This window comes from Notamacropus eugenii, chromosome 4, assembly GCF_028372415.1.
Source record: "Notamacropus eugenii isolate mMacEug1 chromosome 4, mMacEug1.pri_v2, whole genome shotgun sequence".
NCBI lineage: Eukaryota > Metazoa > Chordata > Mammalia > Diprotodontia > Macropodidae > Notamacropus > Notamacropus eugenii.
In genome coordinates, this window is record NC_092875.1 from 247,310,311 (window position 1) to 247,330,897 (window position 20,587).

At 39.3% G+C, this 20,587-nt stretch overlaps 1 protein-coding gene across 1 annotated transcript in view; it reads right to left on the bottom strand.

Moving 5' to 3' along the window:
• Positions 1 to 20,587, bottom strand: part of TMEM241 (transmembrane protein 241) — a 208,670-nt gene that overhangs the window by 25,301 nt on the left and 162,782 nt on the right. The window contains exon 16 of the mRNA XM_072604385.1: positions 18,630 to 18,694. Coding sequence (XP_072460486.1) covers positions 18,630 to 18,694 — 65 coding nt within the window. The remainder of the gene's footprint in view (positions 1 to 18,629; positions 18,695 to 20,587) is intronic.

Sequence of the window (20,587 nt, forward strand, 5' to 3'; positions counted from 1 at the left end):
TACAACCCATCCCAAAGATCAAGAGTGTCATTTATAAATTGTACTACATATTCCCCTAAATCTACATCCTGGTAACAGGCCCTGAATCAGGGGAAGTCATCAAGGCTTTGATGTCAGGGCCCTCTGGCCCTGTGTTATGTCAATCTTCGTCAAGTTCCAGACATCCTCAATAAGACCAGCAGGATACCAAATGGTGCTGATAATTTTCAGGTGATGCGGATGTGGTAACTTTAAAGTTTTACAAATAACTTTGAGGTGATTTGGATATGTTAGTGAACTAACCCCAAGATGGCATGGATAAGACTTGGTCTCTTTCCCCCGCAAAAATCCTATAAACATGATACCTCAAACTTGTGTCCCTCAGCACTCTCCCATCTCCATCTGGGTCCATGCTGCTGAGTGCTCTCTACTCTAACCCATGGTCACAGGAGTGATTCTCTGTGCCTCTCCCTCCCCATCCTCTTTCTTGAGCTATCTCCCCTTTATCATCCTCTGGTTTTTCCAGTAGCAATGCATGGCTGTCAGAGTCGGACTACAAGGAAAGCTGAGTGCCACAGAATCAACACTTTCAAACTGTGGTGCTGGAGAAGACTTTTGAGATTTCCTTGGACAGCAGGGAGATCAGATCAGCCAATATTTAAAGAAATTAATTCAGACTATTCATTGGAATGTCAAATACTAAAGTTTAATACTTTGGTCATTTAATGGGAAGATGGGATTCATTGGAAAAGACTCTGAGATTGGGAAAGATGGCAGACAAAAGGAAAAGGGGATGCCAGAGGATGAGATGGATAGATTGTGTCACAGAAACAACAAACATGAGCCTGGATGTCAAAAGATGGTGGAGGATAGAAGGGCCTGGTGTGTTGTGGTCCATGGGGTTATGAAAAGTTGGAAACCACTAAGTGACTGAACAACAACATTTCTTATTGATATCTAGGAGATCCCATGTAGTGAACGTTTTAGAGGACACTGTCAAGAGTCCTATCAAATGGTCAGGCATGGATGGGTTAAGATCTGCTTTACTGGAAGGAACTTCCAAATCAATAAGCTCACAGATACATTTGAGGGTCGAGGACCTCACTCAATTGCAACACTTCTAAAGCTATGTGACCTCAATGGCAATGTACACGAGTATGGAGGGTCACAGTGCCTTGAGGCCAAGGGAGGAGAATGACTTTTACTCTTAAAAACCTTAAAATGTTCTGTTTCTGCAAATTTTAACTAAGAACGCTAAGCCTCCAAAATTGTTAGAGAAAAACACAAGGCAAAAGACTAGCCCTCTGACCTTTGTAGTAACAGAACAAAAGTGTGACAATCTTGCATTTCTCCCCATTGGCTTATGAAAAGCCAGAACGAAGTTGGTGAATGCTAAAACACAAACAAATCTGTGGAGGGGTTGGGGGTGGGAGTGGGGAGGAGGTCATTTGTAATACCATTATGACTTTTAAGCCTGAGATTTCCCAAATTGTTTGTGAATCATACAATCCCCACTATTCCTGAAATGAACAAATGTCAATAACTAAGAAATAAATTTTTACTGCTGAGCTCACTGGCTGCATTTATAGTGTGAGACCACAATACAAACAAGCTTCTCCTTTTAAGCAAGTCTATAAACAGGGTCAATTAGGCAGGCTGTGAAACAGGTGAAGGGTCTCCCTCCTTCCACCTCCCCCATCTACTTCTTTAGTCTTTCAGCACTTCTTTGTCTCTTCCATCAGGTACTCAGTACCATCCAATACTCCCAGATGTGGGTGGCCCCTCACTGTGATGCACCAGGCTCTTTGTCCAATGCCTGTGCTCTAGACTTGAGACTCAGTGGTTCTTAAAGTGTGGTCCAAGGACCCCTGGGAAGGTCCTCAGACCCTTTAAGGGGAAAGATCTAAACTGTTCTCATAATAATGCTAAGATATTTCAACTTCTAATACAGTAGATATTGATAAATATATAACCCATATTTTGGGGGTCCTTGATAATTTTTAAGATTATAAAGAGCATCTCAGACCAAAAATTTTGGAAATCAATGCTCTAGACCAGTGGTCTCAAACTCAATTAGAAATGTTGTTGCTGAGTCATGTCCAATTTTTCACGACCCCACTTGTGGTCTTCTTGGCAAAGATACTGGAATGGTTTGCCACTTCCTTCTCCCACTCATTTTACAGATGAGGAAACTGAGGCAAACAGTCACACAGCTATGAAGTGTCTGAAGCTGGATTTGAACTCAGGTCTTCCTCACTGCAAGCCTAGTGTTTTATCCACTGCGCCACCTTGTTGCTTTCAAAGAGAAATAGGGGCCACTAAATCATACATAAGGATCCCTATGGGTCACACACTGATTTAGTTTTTAAAATGTATTATCATCTGTTTTACTTATTTTGTTAAATATTTCCCAATTACATTTTAATTTGCTTTGGGCTGTAAGCTGTGTGTTTGACACCTCTCCTCTAGATTTCTCCTGTTTCCTCTCTCCACATACTCCCATCACACCATAACTTCCATGCCCCATTTTCTTTTTTTTTTATTTTTATTTTTTAATGTTTAACAATCACTGCCATACAATTGCGATTTTATCCCCCCCCACCTACTCCCCATTACCCCCCTCCCTCCCCACGACTGCATACAATTCTGTATAGATTCTACATATACTTTCCTATTGAGTATATTTTCACTATAGTCATGCTATGCAGTCAGACTAAGATAAATGAAAGAAATCGTATAACAAATCAGAACATGATACACAAACACATACACATACACAAACATGATCTGCTACATTATGTGAGTGACTTCCATATTTCTCTCTCTGAGTGTGGAAGGCATTTTGCCTTGAGAACCACCATTGGGATTTTTTTTTTTTGTAAGAAGTTCTTGTGTTCGTTGCTGTGCATAAAGTTCTCCTGGTTCTGCTCCTTTCACTCAGCATCAGGTCATATAACTCCTTCCAGGCCTCTCTGAAGTCTTCTTGTTCATCATTTCTTATGGCACAATAGTACTCCATTACATTCATATACCATAATTTATTCAGCCATTCCCCAATTGATGGACATCCCCTTGACTTCCAGTTTTTGGCAACTACATAGAGTGCTGCTATAAATATTTTTGTACATGTGGGACCCTTTCCCATTTTTATGATCTCTTGGGGATATAGTCCTAGTAGCGATATTGCTGGGTCAAAGGGTATGCACATTTTTGTAGCCCTTTGGGCATAGTTCCAAATTGCTCTCCAGAATGGTTGGATGCGCTCGCAGCTCCACCAACAATGAATTAGTGTTCCAACTCTCCCACATCCTCTCCAGCATTTATCATTTTCTTGTTCTGTCATGTTTGCCAATCTTATAGGTGTGATGTGGTACCTCAGAGTTGTTTTGATTTGCATCTCTCTAACCAATAGTGATTTAGAGCATTTTTTCATATGATTATAGATAGCTTTAATTTCTTCCTCTGAAAATTGCCTGTTCATATCCTTTGACCATTTATCAACTGGGGAATGACTTGTATGATTATACATTTGGGTCAGTTCTCTATATATTCTAGAAATGAGGCCTTTATCCCTGAGCTTAGCTGTAAAAATTCTTTCTCAATTTACTACATCCCTCCGGATTTTGGTTGCATTGGGTTTGGTTGTGCAAAAACTTCTCAGTTTAATGTAATCAAAGTTATCCATTTTGCATTTCATAATGCTTTCTATCTCTCCTTTAGTAAAGAATTCTCCCCTTCTCCATAGATCTGATAAATACACTATTCCTTGCTTCTCCAGTTTATTCATGGTATCAATCTTTATACCTAAATCGTGTACCCAGTTGGACTTTATTCTTGTGTACAGTGTCAGGTATGGGTCTATGCCTAATTTCTGTCACACTGTTATCCAGTTTTCCCAGCAATTTTTGTCAAACAATGAGTTCTTATCCCAGAAGCTGGGGTCCTTGGGTTTATCAAACAGAAGGTTGCTATATTCCTTGCCTACTGCATCTTGAGTGCCAAGTCTATTCCACTTGTCTACCTCTCTGTTTCTTAGCCAATACCAAGTGGTTTTGATAATTGCTGCTTTATAGTACAGTTTGAGGTCTGGTAGCGCTAGGCCACCTTCCCAAGCATTTCTTTTCATTAGTCCCTTTGATATTCTGGACCTTTTGTTTTTCCAAATGAATTTTGATATTATTTTATCCAGCTCTAGAAAGTAATTGTCTGATAGTTTAATTGGTATGGCACTAAATAAGTATATTAATTTGGGTAGAATTGTCATTTTTATTATATTAGCACACATGCCCCATTTTCTTAAGGCCTTACTAGCTAGCTGATGTAATGGACAGAGCACTAGACCTGGAGTCAGGAAGACCTGAATTCAAATCCAGTTTCAGACATTTGCTAGCTGTATGACCCTGGACAAGTCACTTAGCCTCTCTAGCCTCAGTTCCTCATCTGTAAAATGGGGATACACTGGAGAAGAAAATGGTGAACCATTCTGGCATCTTTGCCAAGAAAAGTCCATGGGGTCATGTAGAGTAAGACACAACAGGCTAAGTGATAAAAGTTAATCTAATTAATCAGTTTGAACAGAGAACCACACTGGGCTAGTTGAGAGAACCACCCCATTGGGGAGCCCAAGACCTTAGACAGCAGCCTGTCATATATGAAGCTACAGGCAGTTAGGGAGTAGAGTGCTGGACTTGGAGTCAGGAAGACCTGAGCTCTAATTTTGACTCATACATACTTACTAACTGTGTGATGTTGGGCAACCAATCAACAACTACCTCTTCAGTGCCCACTGTGTGCGAGGCTGTGTGCCAGGTGCTAGGGATAGAAGTACAAAGAATGAAACAGTGTAATGGGGGGGAAAATATGCATAAAATATATATACATAGCTAAAATATAAAGTGAATAAACACATACAAAGTAGTTAAATCTAAGGTATTTGGGGAAGGAGGGCACTAGTAGTTGAGGGACTCAGGAAAAGCTTCATGAAGAAAGAAGTTAGCATGTGAGCATCATCTTAAAGGAAGAGAAGAATTCTCTAGGGCCAGAGGTAAGGAGGGAGCAATTTTGAGATATTCAGGACAGCCAATGCAAAGATGGAAAGTACTCCCTCCTCACTTCTGCCTTAGAGAATTCCTCTCTTCCTTTAAAACAATGCTCAAACACCAACTTCTGGAGAGTGGGGATGGCTTCATTCTTTGTACGTACACCCCCTGTCATATATACAGGTACAGGGAGTTGGTGGGCAGAGTGCTGGACAGGAGATGGACTGTTGCTTGTGAACAACAGAGAGAAAGCCTGTTTGTCTGGACTGAAGAATGAGGGGGAGCAGAATGGACAGGGGAGTAGGTAGTCATGCAAACTGAAGCTAGAAAGACAGGCTGGTATTCTAGAGAGCAATGTGGAACAATGCCCGGAGGCTTATAAAACTGTGCATAATACCCTTTGATGCAACAATACCACTACTAGGCCTGTATCTCAAAGAGATCATGAAAAAGGGAAAAGGATCCACATGTACAAAAATATTTATAGCAGCTCTTTTTTGCAGATGGATGCATACTAGTTTCTCTCTTATTTTTTCTTTCTCATGGTTTTTTCATTATGTTCTGATTTTTCTTTCACAACATAACTAATGCGAAAATATGTTTAATATGATTACACATGTATAACTTATCAGATTTCATGCCATCTTGGGGAGCAGGGAGAAAAGGGAGAGAGAATAAAAATTTGGAACTCAAAATCTTATAAAAGTGAATGTTGAAAATAAAGAAAAAAAGAAAGAAGGAAGGAAAGGAAGGAAGGAGAGAAGGAAGGAAGGAAAAAGGAAAGAAAAGAAAGAAGAAAAAAATGAAGAAAATAAAGACAGAAACAGGCAAAAAGAGGGAGAAAGGTTGGGGTCAAGTTTTGTAAGGCTTTAAAAGCTAAAATGAGGGTTTTATATTATATTTAATCTCAGAGGCAATAGGGAGCTATTAGAACTGATTGAATAGGAGAGTCACATGGTCAGATCTGTGATTTAGGAAAATTACTTTGGCAGCAATATGTAGAACAGACTGAAATGGGGAGAGTCTTAAGGCACAGAGACTAATTAGGAGTCTACTGAAATAGTCTAAATATGAGGTAATGAGGGCTGAAATAAGGTGGTAGCAGTGTGAAAGGAGCAATTTTCTTTCAGTCTCAGTTTCTTCAGTTCTAAGATATAAATAAAAATAGCAGCTGTCAAGATATTAGGAGACACCCTGTTTTCCAGAGCTAAGGCCCAGCACAAAAGCTGCATCCTGAGCTTGGCATAACAACAATCCTTTGTGCTCACCTTCTGGAACTGATGGTCTTTGAGCTCAGGCAAACACAGGTCCTGCTATGAATGGACTTTTTGTCACTAGACAGCACGTCACTACTGTTGTTAGATTACATCGTTTGCCTCTTTGTCTAGCCACAAGTATATAAATCAAGGTTCAGCCACACTGCAGAGGGTCCCTGACTAGAGGCAGGGCCCCAGTGCGTGTGTCTAATCTGCCTCCTTGCTTGTAAACTATTTCCCTCACTTTAAAATTAAACTTCTATTTAATTCCTGACTCACCTGTCTCTCTTTGTTTGGCTCCAGACCTCCACAGGTTAGAGGCTGGTTCACACACCTAACTCATGGGACTGCTGAAAGGATCAAATGATATAATACATGTAAAAACTTTGTAAACCTACGTTATGTTAATAATTATTAATAAGCTATTGTCATTGTGTGCTTTGAACTAATTTGGGGTCCCATTAATAAAAAATCCCTGCTTTAGTCAGTGAGGGGCAATAGCAGTTCAAGGTATTACCCTTCCTAAATAAAAACTCTGTATTTTAAACAATACAAAGCCCTTATAAAGGGCATGTAGCATCTCAGTGGAAAAGACTGTGATCCAAGAAGACACTCTGGAGTAGGATGGGAGGTCTCTCAGCACCACCTATTCCTGCAAGTTGTATAGTTGAAGATGACTTCTGTTGTTCATTCAGTCGTGTCTGACTCTTCATGACCCTATTGGGGGTTTTCTTAGCACAGATTTTCTTGGAGTGATGTGCCATTTCCTTCTCCAGCTCATTTTACAGATGAGAAAACTGAGGCAAACAGTGATTTGCCTCATGGTTGTACAGCTGGTACGTGTTTGAGACCAGATTTGAACTCAGCAAGATGAAGACTTCCTAACTCCCAGCCCTGTGCTATATCCACTTACCACTTAGCTGCCCCATAGGAAGTCTTTTAAAGAGCCTGAATTCCCTCAGAGTTGTTGCTCGGGGATACTGTACGAATATTTTTCTCTCAGATGTTGAACTAAGAGATTGTTTCCCACCACCCAGCAGAGATTGGCACACAGCAGGAGTTTAATAAATGCTTGCTGAGTGACAAGAGACAAAATGCTGAGCCTGGTATAGAATCCCAAGAACAAAGAAATCACCCTTCCAGCCTGTTCTTCTGTCTATAATGATCCCCTAAAGTATCCTGTTCTGAATGCAAGGGGAATCTACAGTCAGCTACAGAGCAACAGTGTTCATAGTCAAGGTCTTCTGTCTAATTTTTGGATTACAATGAATTAACACACTCCAAACACGAACTTTTTATATAAGCAAATATAAATCTGAAGTGTGTTAATGAATATTCAGGTTGAAATTTGAATTGTCTTTGGATTATTCAATCTTTTCAATCCAAGGGCATGAAGCTAGTCAGCAACAGGAATCATTCTAAATTATTATTGTTATTTTCATTATTTTTATTGTAGAAATTGATCAATATTAACTCTTTGTGTATATTTTTATTATAGTTGGACAATGTATTTTAAAGATGCCTGGTTCAAGTCCTAATTAAGGAATAAACATGTAACTTAAAATCTTGCCACACTTTAAGCAGTATTTTCTTCACTGACATTCTAAACTTCAAGGCGATGTTCTGGACACCACCAGGGAATCTTCACCAATTCCTATCACTTCTGCTGACCTCTACCCCAGAAGATAACTAAGACAGCTGTCTGTGTACAATGAGGAAATGTCTTTGTACAAAAGATAGAAACAAAATCTGAAGCATAGTCTGACACTCTCTTGCTGGTGGGTCTTTCTGTGGTTGGAAAAATTCTTTGACGCTGAAAACATGCCCTCCTTAAACTTTAAGGTTCTCCAAAAAACCAGGAAATTCCAAAGTCAAGGTTCCTTCTGTGGTGATCACACATGTTCTATTGCCTTGTTCTGAGTACACGTACCACACAGCAGGCACTGCTTTCCACTTTGTTGAGTGCATGCAACAAAATACACAGGTTATGAAACCTGACAAAGTTATATGGGACTGTTTCGAGTACTACTCTTACATCCAATCTCAACACTGGGTTGCTAGCCAGTTACCCCCATTCCAACTTCTCATGTTCAGATCAACCTCAAATTGTTATATGTTGAAAAATCATATAGGACCTCACGAAACATATTATACTAATATGACACTGCAACAATTTAGAATCTGTCAAGCTTGCAATGATAGTGATTTGGAGGGAATCTCAAAAACAGATCCAGAAACAAAGTCATTTTCCTTCCTGTAAAATTCTGGAAGCTCAATTTCAACTTGCCCCCAATTCATGACATTCCTTAGATAGGCATCTTCCAGCTGGGTGGGAGAAAGATGTATAGGATGGAATGAAGCTTTTATTTTCTATTTCTAAAGTGTAACTAATACCAATTTTAGACATTCGTCTCACCACTTCCAATACTTTACCTCAGGGCTTTGAACTCTGCAAGGTTATTGACTATCTGATTCCTCAACTCCTTTATTCTCTGTTTATATGAATCCTATGCTTTCTTTAGAGTACAACTGTGCTTGCTGAGATGTGTGTGTGTATGCACACACATATATAGCATACATATGTGTATGTGTATATACATACGTATATACAAACATACATACAAAAACACACACACCAAGCAAAAATGGTGTCTCCATCCTCTACATACCCATAGTACTTCTCTGTACCACTCATCTGACTTAATTATACACTGAATTGTGCAGTCATTTTTTTTACATGCATGGGTCTCTTCTCCCAGACTGCAAGTTCCTTGAGGGAAACAACATTGGCTTTCGTATTTTTTGTAATCCCCACAATGCAATGTCATCCAAAACCGTGGTCTGAATGAGGGATCAACATCCATTCAATTTGGAGTGCTAAGCAACACAGGGAGAGGTTTTTTTATAAAAGTGCTTCCCAATGGAATGGAAAAACCCAACATTCCATCCCTTCTCACCCACCTGATTCAGTCTCAGGGTAAGGAATGGAACCATTTTATTTCTGGAAGCCCCCCCCCCTTTTTTTTAACTGTGAAATCATCCAGATACATCTCACTGATCTGCATACTTGTAGGATGGAGTTTTTGGACCACTCCCCCATGAGCCTCCACTCATCTGATGGCATATTTCAAACCATTATTAAAGAATCACTTTGCTATGCAGTATGAGGAAAATGTTTTGCTTTCCTTTCCTCTTGTTTCTTCCTTTCAGAATAGAGATTGGCCTCTATTCACTGCCTAGGAACTCTTTTTTTCTAGCAGTTTTGAAAAAATGAAGATAGATTCTTATTAGTCTGTGATGGTGTAGGTGTCATCTTACTTAGTGTGTGTGTGGGGGGGGGGGGGGGGGGAAGGCTCCATAGCTCCTAAAACTCCCTTCTTAGCACTACAACCACCAAGAGGAAACCTACAGTGAAATTTCTTCACTTCCTTGTGATAAAAGACAAAAATTGTCCTTTCATTTGGCATTGAAAGCATGATTCTTTCACAGGAACTAACAGCTCACATCGATTTCCTTCTTCAAAAACTCAAATGTGGAAGCTGTCTCCACCCCACCACTTAAGCTAAAACTACAAAGTCTCTTCCTTCTGAGGTTAAAAAAAATCCTAACAGAACCTTGTTTTACTTGTGTAGCCAATATACTACTAAGGAGACTATACAAATATAAGATGTCATATGATTAGGAGGGCTATAATAGACCAAATCAAAAGGCAGGTACATATGATCCACCCCACCCCCCACACCAGCTCTATGAATGTTATGACTTAGCTGAAAAAATCTTACTAATTACCAGAATTAGTCATAAAAGCAAGCACTCAATATTACTGATAATAATATTAGTGGATAATAATGATATGAATGAATTACATTGTTCTCTAAAGTTTGTAAAACACTATTTCAACCTTGTAAATAAATGCAACATGGCACAGTGGATGGAGGACCAAGCTTGGAGATAGTAAGACCAGGGTTCAAGTCCTGACTCTGGCATACACTAGCTGCTTGACCTGAGAAGCTCACTGAATCTTTCAGCTTTTCAGGTGATTCTCTATAAATTGTAGATAGCAATTGTTTCTGTTTTGGCCAGAAACCCTTAGGGTCTTCCCTTTCCAGATTAATTTTTTTTTTTTTACTGAGATGCCATTCTCTGCCTCATTTTTTACCTAGACTTAATCACTGAAGGGGCATTGCATCAGTCAAACTGAGAGCTGCAACTCAGTGACTTTGCACAGTACTCCCTCATTTAAATTCAATTCACTTGCAAGTCATGACATCACCTTCTTGATGTCACGGTCCTCTTCAGGAATGAAGGACAAACAACGAACAAATGAATTCTCTATAACTATATGCTGCAAATAGTTGACAATCTACATTGGTAAAAGGGAGTTTCCTCCCTGGAAGTTCCCTACACCACATGAAATCAGAGTGTGGAACTCCCCCTATTCCCTGCTCCCAGTCTAAAAAACATTAAGTGTGGTCAAAGGATATAACAGGCAGTTTTTAGAAGAAGAAATTAAAGCTATCTATGGTCATGTTAAAAAATGCTCTAAATCACTATTGATTAGAGAAATGCAAATCAAAACAACTCTGACAAACCACATCACACCTATCAGATTGGCTAACATGACAAAACAGGAAGATGATAAATGTTGGAGAACATGTGGGTGAGCTGGAACACTAATTCATTGTTGGTGAAGCTATGAGCTGATCCAACCATTCTGGAGAGCAATTTGGAACTATGCCCAAAGGGCTACAAAAATGTGCATACTCTTTAACCCAGTAACATCACTTCTAGGACTGTATCCCAAAGAGACCATAAAAATGAGAAAAGGTTCCACATATACAAAAATATTTACAGCAGCTCTCTTTGTGATGGCCAAGAACTGGAAATCAAGGGGATATCCATCAATTGGGGGCGGGGTGGGGGGGGGAATGGCTGAACCAGTTGTGGTATATGAATGTAATGAAATACTATTGTGCTATAAGAAGTGATGAACAGGAAGACTTCAGAGAGACCTGGAAAGACTTATATGAACTGATGCTGAGAAAAACGAGCAGAACCAGGAGAACTTTGTACACAGCAACAACCACAGTGCACGAGGACTGTTTCTGACAGATTTAGCCCTTCATAGCAATGCAAGGACCTAAAACATTCCCAAAGGACCCTTGAGGCAAAATGCCATCTGCATCCAGAGAAAGAACTGTAGAATTGGAACGCAGAATGAAGCAAACTATTTTCTTTTGTGTTATGTTTTGTTTTGGTTTTTCTCATGGTTTCTCCCATTTGTTTTATTCTTCTGTGCGACACGACTAATGTGAAAATGTGTTTAATAAGAATATATGTGTAGGACACATGTAAGATTGCATGCCATCTCGGGGAGGGAGGGGGAGAAAATTTAAGACTTCTGAGAGTGATTGTTGAAAACTGAAAACAAATAAATTAATTTAAAAAATTTGGGGGTGCTATGTATCTGGGAGTTGTTTTTGTTCATCATCATCATGATATCTACTTGGTTTTGGATGGGAGGTACACTGCTCATGCTAAAGAAGAATGTCTTACCCTAATCAACGCTATTCTTTTGAAATCCTCCTAAACCTCTCCCCCAACCCTACTCTTTATAATTATTGATGGGCAGCTAGGTGGCAAATTGGATGGAGTGTTGGTTCTAGACTCAGGAAGACTCATCTTTGTAAGCTCAAATCTAGCCTCAGAAACGTACTAGCTGTGTGACCCTGAGCAAGTCATTTAACCCTGTTTGCCTCTGTTTCCTCATCTGTAAAATGAGTCAGAGAAGGAAATGGCAAACCATTTCTCTACCAAGAAAACCCCAAATGGGGTCACGAGGAGTAAGACACTACTGAAACGACTCAACAACAACAACATAATCCTTGATGCTAACTGCTGAAAAAATGAAGAAAAGGTCTAATTTTGAATTGCATTCTTAACTGGAATTTTTTTCTTTCCTTTAATTTTGAAGCATAATTAAAAAGAAAAAAAATGTGTATCTGCCAAATAAAACACTCACACTAAAAGAGAAAAGGGCTCCTAGACATGGAAAGTTTTAAGCCCAAAAGGAGCTCTTCGTGTCTTCTTTGAAGCAATCCCAACAATTCCAATCCAGTTACCATCCTCCTCAGTATACTGCATTCAAAAGTCAGACACAATGGATTAACCTGTGAGTGAATACGCAGGCGGGATGGGTGAAAACGGTATGACTGCTGCTCAGAAAGCTCCTTGGAAGTGGGATAGGGCTTCAGCCTGGAACTCTGCTATCTGTCATGTGGCTAAAGATGATCTTCTTTGGCTGGGGTCACTTGCAACCTCTTAAGGTTATTTTCCTTTATGAGATTAATTTTGGTGGGTAGGACACAACCATATGGATTTGATCAAACAGAGCCAATAAAATATTTGTGGCTAGCAGCACACACCATTGTTTTCATTTCCAAGCTAGCTGCTGAAAGATCATAGGCTCACAGATTTAGAACAAGACCAGAGATGCCATCTAGCTCAAGTCCCCATTTTATTTTTTTTATGCTCTGTTGAATTTATATTTTTAATAAAATCTTTTTTTTAATTAACAAGCACTTAATTTCCTCTCACCTCCCTTTTCTCACTGGAAACAGAGAAAGACAAACAAAATCTTTGGAACAAATAAACATAGTCAAGCAAAAAAAAAAAAACAAAACACCACCTTGGCCATGATCAAAAAACATTTCTCTCATGCTGCATATTTAGTGGATCATCCTTCCGTCAGGAGATGGACAACATCCTTCATCATCAATTTAAGGAATCATGGTTGAACATTGTACTGATTAGAGCTCTTAAGTCTTTCAAAGTTTCTTTTTACAATGTTGTTGTTAAAATATCAATTGTTCTCATACAACACCCATTCCTATTAAAAACACTGGAGAACATAGGAATAAAGGGAACTTTCCATAAATTAGTAAGCAGTATCTATCTAAAACCTTCAGCAAGCATTATATGCAATGGGGATAAGCTAGATGCATTCCCAATAAGATCAGGGGTGAAACAAGGATGTCCATTATCACCACTATTATTCAATATAGTACTAGAAATGTTAGCTGGAGCAATTAGACAAGATAGAGATATTGAAGGAATAAGAATAGCCAAAGAAGAAACTAAGTTATCACTCTTTGCAGATGATATGATGATTTACTTAGAGAACCCAGAGATTCAAGTAAAAAACAACTTGAAATAATAAACAACTTTGGCAAAATTGCAGGTTACAAAATAAACCCACACAAATCTTCCACATTCCTATATATTAGCAACAAAGTCCAACAGCAAGATATAGAAAGAGAAATCCCATTTAAAGCGAGGGTAGACACTATAAAATACTTAGGAGTTTACCTGCCAAAACAAACCCAAGGATTATATAAACACAATTACAAGACACTTTTTGCACAAATAAAGTCAGATTTAAGTAAGTGGAAAAACATCAGTTGCTCATGGGTAGGCCGTGCTAATATAATAAAAATGACAATTCTACCTAAATTAATTTACTTATTTAGTGCCATACCAATTAAACTATCAGATAATTACTTTCTAGAGCTGGATAAAATAATATCAAAATTCATTTGGAAGAACAAAAGGTCCAGAATATCAAAGGGACTAACAAAAAGAAATGCTTGGGAAGGTGGCCTAGCGCTACCAGACCTCAAATTGTACTATAAAGCAGCAATTATCAAAACCACTTGGTATTGGCTAAGAAACAGAGAGGTAGACAAGTGGAAGAAACTTGGCACTCAAGACACAGTAGGCAAGGAATATAGCAACCTCCTGTTTGATAAACCCAAGGACCCCAGCTTCTGGGATAAGAACTCGCTGTTCAACAAAAACTGTTGGGAAAACTGGATAACAGTGTGACAGAAATTAGGCATAGACCCATGCCTGACACCGTACACAAGAATAAAGTCCAACTGGGTACATGATTTAGGTATAAAGATTGATACCATGAATAAACTGGAGGAGCAAGGAATAGTGTATTTATCAGATTTATGGAGAAAGGAAGAACTTTTTTACTAAAGAAGAGATAGAAAGCATTATGAAATGCAAGATGGATAATTTTGATTACATTAAACTGAGAAGTTTTTGCACAACCAAACCCAATGCAACCAAAATCCGGAGGGATGTAGTAAATTGGGAAAGAATTTTTACAGCTAAGCTCAGGGATAAAGGCCTCATTTCTAGAATATATAGAGAACTGACCCAAATGTATAACCATACAAGTCATTCCCCAATTGATAAATGGTCAAAGGATATGAACAAGCAATTTTCAGAGGAAGAAATTAAAGATATCTATAATCATATGAAAAAATGCTCTAAATCACTATTGGTTAGAGAGATGCAAATCAAAACAACTCTGAGGTACCATATCACACCTATAAGATTGGCAAACATGACAGAACAAGAAAATGATAAATGCTGGAGAGGATGTGGGAGAGTTGGAATACTAATTCATTGTTGGTGGAGCTGTGAGCTCATCCAACCATTCTGGAGAGCAATTTGGAACTATGTGCCCAAAGGGCTACAAAAATGTACAAAAATTGACCCAGAAATATCGCTATTAGGACTGTATCCCCAAGAGATCATAAAAATGAGAAAGGGTCCCACATGTACAAAAATATTTACAGCAGCACTCTTTGTAGTTGCCAAAAACTGGAAGTCAAGGGGATGTCCATCAATTGGGGAATGGCTCAATAAATTATGGTATATGAATGTAATGGAGTACTATTGCGCCATAAGAAATGATGAACAAGAAGACTTCAGAGAGGCCTGGAAGGACTTATATGATCTGATGCTGAGTGAAAGGAGCAGAACCAGGAGAACTTTGTGCACAGCAATGACCACAGTGTGCAAGAGTTTTTTCTGGCAGACTTGGAATTTCGTAATAACGCAAGAACTTATTAAAAAAAAATCCCAGTGGTGGTTTTCTAAGGCAAAATGCCTTCCACGCTCAGAGAAAGAAATATGGAAGTCATTTGCAGAATGTAGCAGATCATGTTTGTGTGTGTGTGTGTTTTTGTGTATCATGTTTTGATTTGTTATATGATTTCTTCCATTTATTTTAGTTCAACTACATAGCATGACTATAGTAAAAACGTACTCAATAGGAAAGTATATGTAGAATCTATACAGAATTATATGCTGTCGTGGGGAGGGAGGGAGGGGGGTAGTGGGGGGTAGGTGTGTGGGGCGGTAAAATCTTAATTTTATGGCAGTGATTGTAAAACATTAAAAAATAATAATAATAAAATTAAATTTTAAAATATCAATTGTTCTCCTGGTTCTGCCCTCGTTGTACAAATAAGGTAACTGAGGCCCAGAGAGGTTAAGTAACTGGCCCAAAGTCATTCAGATAGTGTCAGAGGCAAGAGTCTGGATACAGTTGCTTTTTCCACTATACTACACCCCTCCCCGCCAGTGGTAAGTAGGAGAACAATTTCATCTACTTCATTAATCCCTCTGTACCATCTTCGCTAGCCCTCTGAAACAACAAAAATCACAAGACAATAATAACAGTTAGTCGGTGCCAATGGATACAACTGTTCACTATTACAGCCTTTCAAGGGCTATTTTTTCCCTGTAGACATACCAATCAGGAATGAAGGGCTGCTTCTCAAAACTTCCTGTTCCTGGGACTGTTTGAATTCATCCAAATCAATCCACAAATGGAGCTAGGGGGCATAGCCCATAATCAACATGAGAAAAAGCATGAGAAATGTATAATTTAGGCAGTGGGGAATTCCCTAACTCCTTTTACCAAAACAGACTACAAACCCCAAACACTTATCCATGAAGACATGGGGAGTCACTTAAGTGACATAAAGGTTAAGTAACTCAAAGGTTGCCTTCCTTCTCTATATCTCTCTTGTATAGTCTCATTTATAGAGAGATATACAGACACAGAGATATATAGATATTGATGTAGATCCACTCTAACTACTGATCTCCCTGGCTTCCTCTAAAGTTCCAACTAAAATCCCACCTTCTATAGGGACCCTTTCCCAAGCCCTCTTAATTCTACTTCCTTCTCTCTGCTAATTATTTAATTTTATCCAGTATGTAGCTTTGCTTTGTATATATTTGCTTATATCAGATCTGCACAACTTGGCAGTAGGTGGTGGCTAAAATTAAAATGGGCTAAACTTCTTTGGGCCAAAGACAAGTTTTTAGTGGCTCACTTTCCAAGTAAAGGTATAATTAATAATGAAACTATTTTGCAAAAAACCATATTTTTTAAAAAGAGAAATTTCAATTAATATCAATTATTTACACTTATTATTTAAGATTTTTACTACTCATAAAATTGCTCCTCTCAGAGTAGACACAGACTGACGATAGTTGGTTGCCGCAGGTCACATGGCAAATAGGAGAGAGTATGCAGTGGCAACTCATCTGCCAAGTTACATGACAGGCACAATAGTGATTAGCGGAAGGTGGGTCAAGCAGGGCATGGACAAAGCATTCATCACATCTTTACTTTCTTGTACATCCTCTACATTTTTTATGGGCTGCCAAAAGTCCTTTGCCCTGTTACGCAGGCCTGGTGTAGATGTTATCTCTCTCATTAGATTCTTAGATCCTTGAGGGCACAGACTGTCCTTTGACTCTTATTGTATCTCCATCTCTTAACATAGTGCCTGGCACACAGTAGGCACTTAATATATTCCTGATTGATTGATACAGATTAGCTAGATTGTCTCTCTCATTACAACGCAAACTCCTTGTATGGAAGGAACTGTTTTTATCTTTCCTCCTATCCCTAGCACTTAGCATGATGTAACAAGTGTAGAATAAATGCTTAGTCATGCACTTAGTAAGGGTCAGAGGTAGGCTTTGAACCTAGGGCTTCCTAGCTCCAAGCCCAGAACTCTATCTTCAACACTACACTGCTTTTAAATAACATGTAGTTTTTAATTGATTCATTACATATGGAAAATATGCCACATTAACAAGAACTGATTTTAGAAAGCCTGATATCCATTCTAATTTTGCCCTATGGACAATATAATTACTCATTAGTTTTGTTTGCATCTGTCTTTAGAGATATTAAAGCATCATAATGGGATAGACTGAGGGCTAGAAGGGGCTTAAGAAGCTGTCTAATCCAACCCTCTCATTTTACAGATTAGGGAACTAGAACTACAAGAATAGAAATGACTTGTTTGAGGTCACACAGGTAGCAAACAGCATAGGTGGGATTTGAATACAGGACTCTGGAACCAGTGTTCTCCCCTTTCTATCATTTCTGCCTCTCAGAGCAAAAAATGCCAAACAAACCTGGACTGAAGTCCTGACTCTAATTTACTTACAGTATGGCCTTGAGCAAGTCCCTCCATAGCTTGGGGACTTTGTTTTCTCAGCTACAAAATAGGGATAATAAAACTCTGCCTGCCTACCTCACAGGGTTGTTGTGAAGATCATCTGAGATAATGGATATGAAAGTACTTTGTAAACTGTAAAATAATTGGTAGGGTATGTTTGTTATTATACTCCTGACCACAATTAGAAATACATGGCAGTTGCCACAGCTGTTTCCAATAATTCTAAGTAAGGACGGCATCAAAGTCTCCTTGTTCCTCCCCCACCCCATGCTTTTAGGTAGCAGACAAAAGCAGGAAGAGCCTGGGCCTCAGGCCTAGTGCTCAACTTGAGCCATCAGGCTATGCTGGCAGATCTACATGTATAGGGGATCAATCAGGAAACCAAGACAGCATAGAAAGATAGATGTCTCTAGAGCAGAACATCATGGTACTGGGGACACATGTGTGTGTCATGGTCCCTGGAAAAAGTCTCATGCATTGGGCTTTTTTATAAGCTGAGTGATATCTTAGGCATAGAATATGCTGAAGTGATGACAAGGTCAGTAGCAACTGTCTCCTTGACCATACCTTCCAAACTGTCTTTCGGGACTGCATGGCTCTGGCAATCAAGGTTAATGGGACCCTGACAACAATGGCCAACAGACCCTCCAGACTGAATCCAAATTCTCTGGGGATCTGTGTAGGACTTTGTGTCTACAGATGAAGAAAGTGAGGTTCAGAGAAACCCAAGGTCATAGGGTAAGAGATAGCAGAATTCAGTTCAAATACAGGTGGTTTTGTTGTTACTGATTTTACCATAAATCCAGCACTCATTCTGCACCATACTACTCCCTATGAGTTATACCATGAAATTCCAATGCCCAATGGCCATCTGCTATCATGGAATTTACCAAGTCAAGAAGGCCCAGCTTAGGCAAAATACTTACCAAACCACCAGTGGCCATTTTAACCCTAAACAATGATACTCACCAAACCAACAGCCAACTCCCATCCTTCAACAAAATACTTACCAAGCCACCATTGCAATGTCCAGGACTGTGTCAAACAGCAATATTGAGAAACCAGCTGTCATAACCTGCAGAAATAATTTTGACAAAAAGTCTAAGTGACATCTGGCTTGTGCTTTCTCATGGATTCCGTTTAGTTCCATGGGGTATCCTGGCATCTTTCCTTCTCTCCTCATTCCCTGCCCGTCTCCCATATCCACCTCCATCCTGGTTCTTTAGCCCTACTTATGATTCAGGTCACAAGTGTGCACTCAATGTTGCTTCTGAATCACTGTTCTATGCGCAGAATTTTGACATTTACTGATTGCAAGCAGAACACTAGGTACTGAAAATACTCCTCGCTAAGTTGTTCAAGATAAAACAAAGCGCACAAAGGACTTTGAACGGAGATCAGGTTTTCTGCTTCTTGATTGTACCAGTTATTCTGTTGAGGATTCACTTACAATGACTGTCTGTACATAAGATTGGATGTACTTATTTATACCTTCTTTTTTTAATTAAATTTTATTTTATTTTTTTGGAGAGGGGAAGGCAACGCAATCAGGGTTCAGTGACTTGCCCAAGGTCACACAGCTAGTAAGTGTCAAGTGTCTGAAGCCGGATTTGAACTCAGGTCCTCCTGACTCCAGGACCAGTGCTGTATTCACTGCACCACCTTGATGCCCCTTATCTATACCTTCTAAGAAAGACAAACAACACAACAAAGAATTCCTTTTTTCAAAAACAGGAAAAATACTCTCCTAGAAAGCACTCTGGTTGGTCCTTCACCAGTATCTAAATAAAGTAAAGCTACACAATATAATAGAACCACAGCCCTACCCTAGAGCAGAAGAGGGTACTCTGAGTCTCTGACTGGCATTGAGATGTAGGCCCCTGCTTGGCCCTCCTTCCTAAAAGGGGGCATGTGGCCACTGCCCATATCACACATGTCTCTAAGAAGAGACTTTTATTAAAAGTGCCCAATACACTTTATTAAAAGTATATAGAGCTAATCTCCAGGACACAGTCATTTTAAAAGGCCTAACAATGCTTCTTAACATCTAGACCAGGGCTTCTTAAACTTTTTCCACTCACAACACCGTTTTGAGTTTCAGCAGCATTCACCGGGTGCTGTGTGGCCCAAGGGTACGAACAGTGCGCATGCTTTGTGTTCAGAACCAGGGCTTCAGTGAAGCTGCAGGACGCAACACAGACAAGTGCTGCCAGAAACATCTCAGATTCATTACGTTTGATTCTTGATTAATTTTTAGCTATTGCCCACTCAGAAACCTTTTACTGTTGCTAAATTTTTGGCGACCCCATATGGGGTCAAAATGCACAGTTTAAGAAGTGCTGATCTAGACCAACAGCTCTGAACTACATTTTACAAAAATATTTGCTCATTTGCCAATGACCATAGCACATCCTCTCTTCCTCCACTCTGTCTGTTCTAAGGATTTATGGAGTATATTACCTCACCAAGTGACCGAATATGCAAACTTCTAGAAGCCGGGAGAGAAAAAAAAAACAAAGTATTTCTTTACTCTTTAATTGGGTAGTCAAATGGTAAAATGGATAGTGCTCCAGGCCTGCAGTTCAAATCTACCCTCAGGCACTTACTAGCTGTGTGACCCTGGACAAGTCACTTAATCCTATTGTCTCTGTTTCCTCATCTGTCAAACGGGTTGGAGAAGGAAATGGCAAACCACTCCAGGATCTTTGCCAAGAAAACCCCAGTTAGGGTCACAAAGAGTGGGACATGACTGAAATAAGTGAAGAGCTCCTTAATTAGCAAGAAATTATCTTACAGTTGTGGATAAGGAGGCTCCAATCGGATCAATATGTCAACCAGTGGACTCACAATGGAAAGTAAAGGATGAATGTAAGATTTTTCAAAGGGTGAAGGAAAGAATCTGGTGACTGGCTAGGGTGCCCAATTTGGCACTTGATCAATTACTGCTGTATTATGATTGAACAATTTC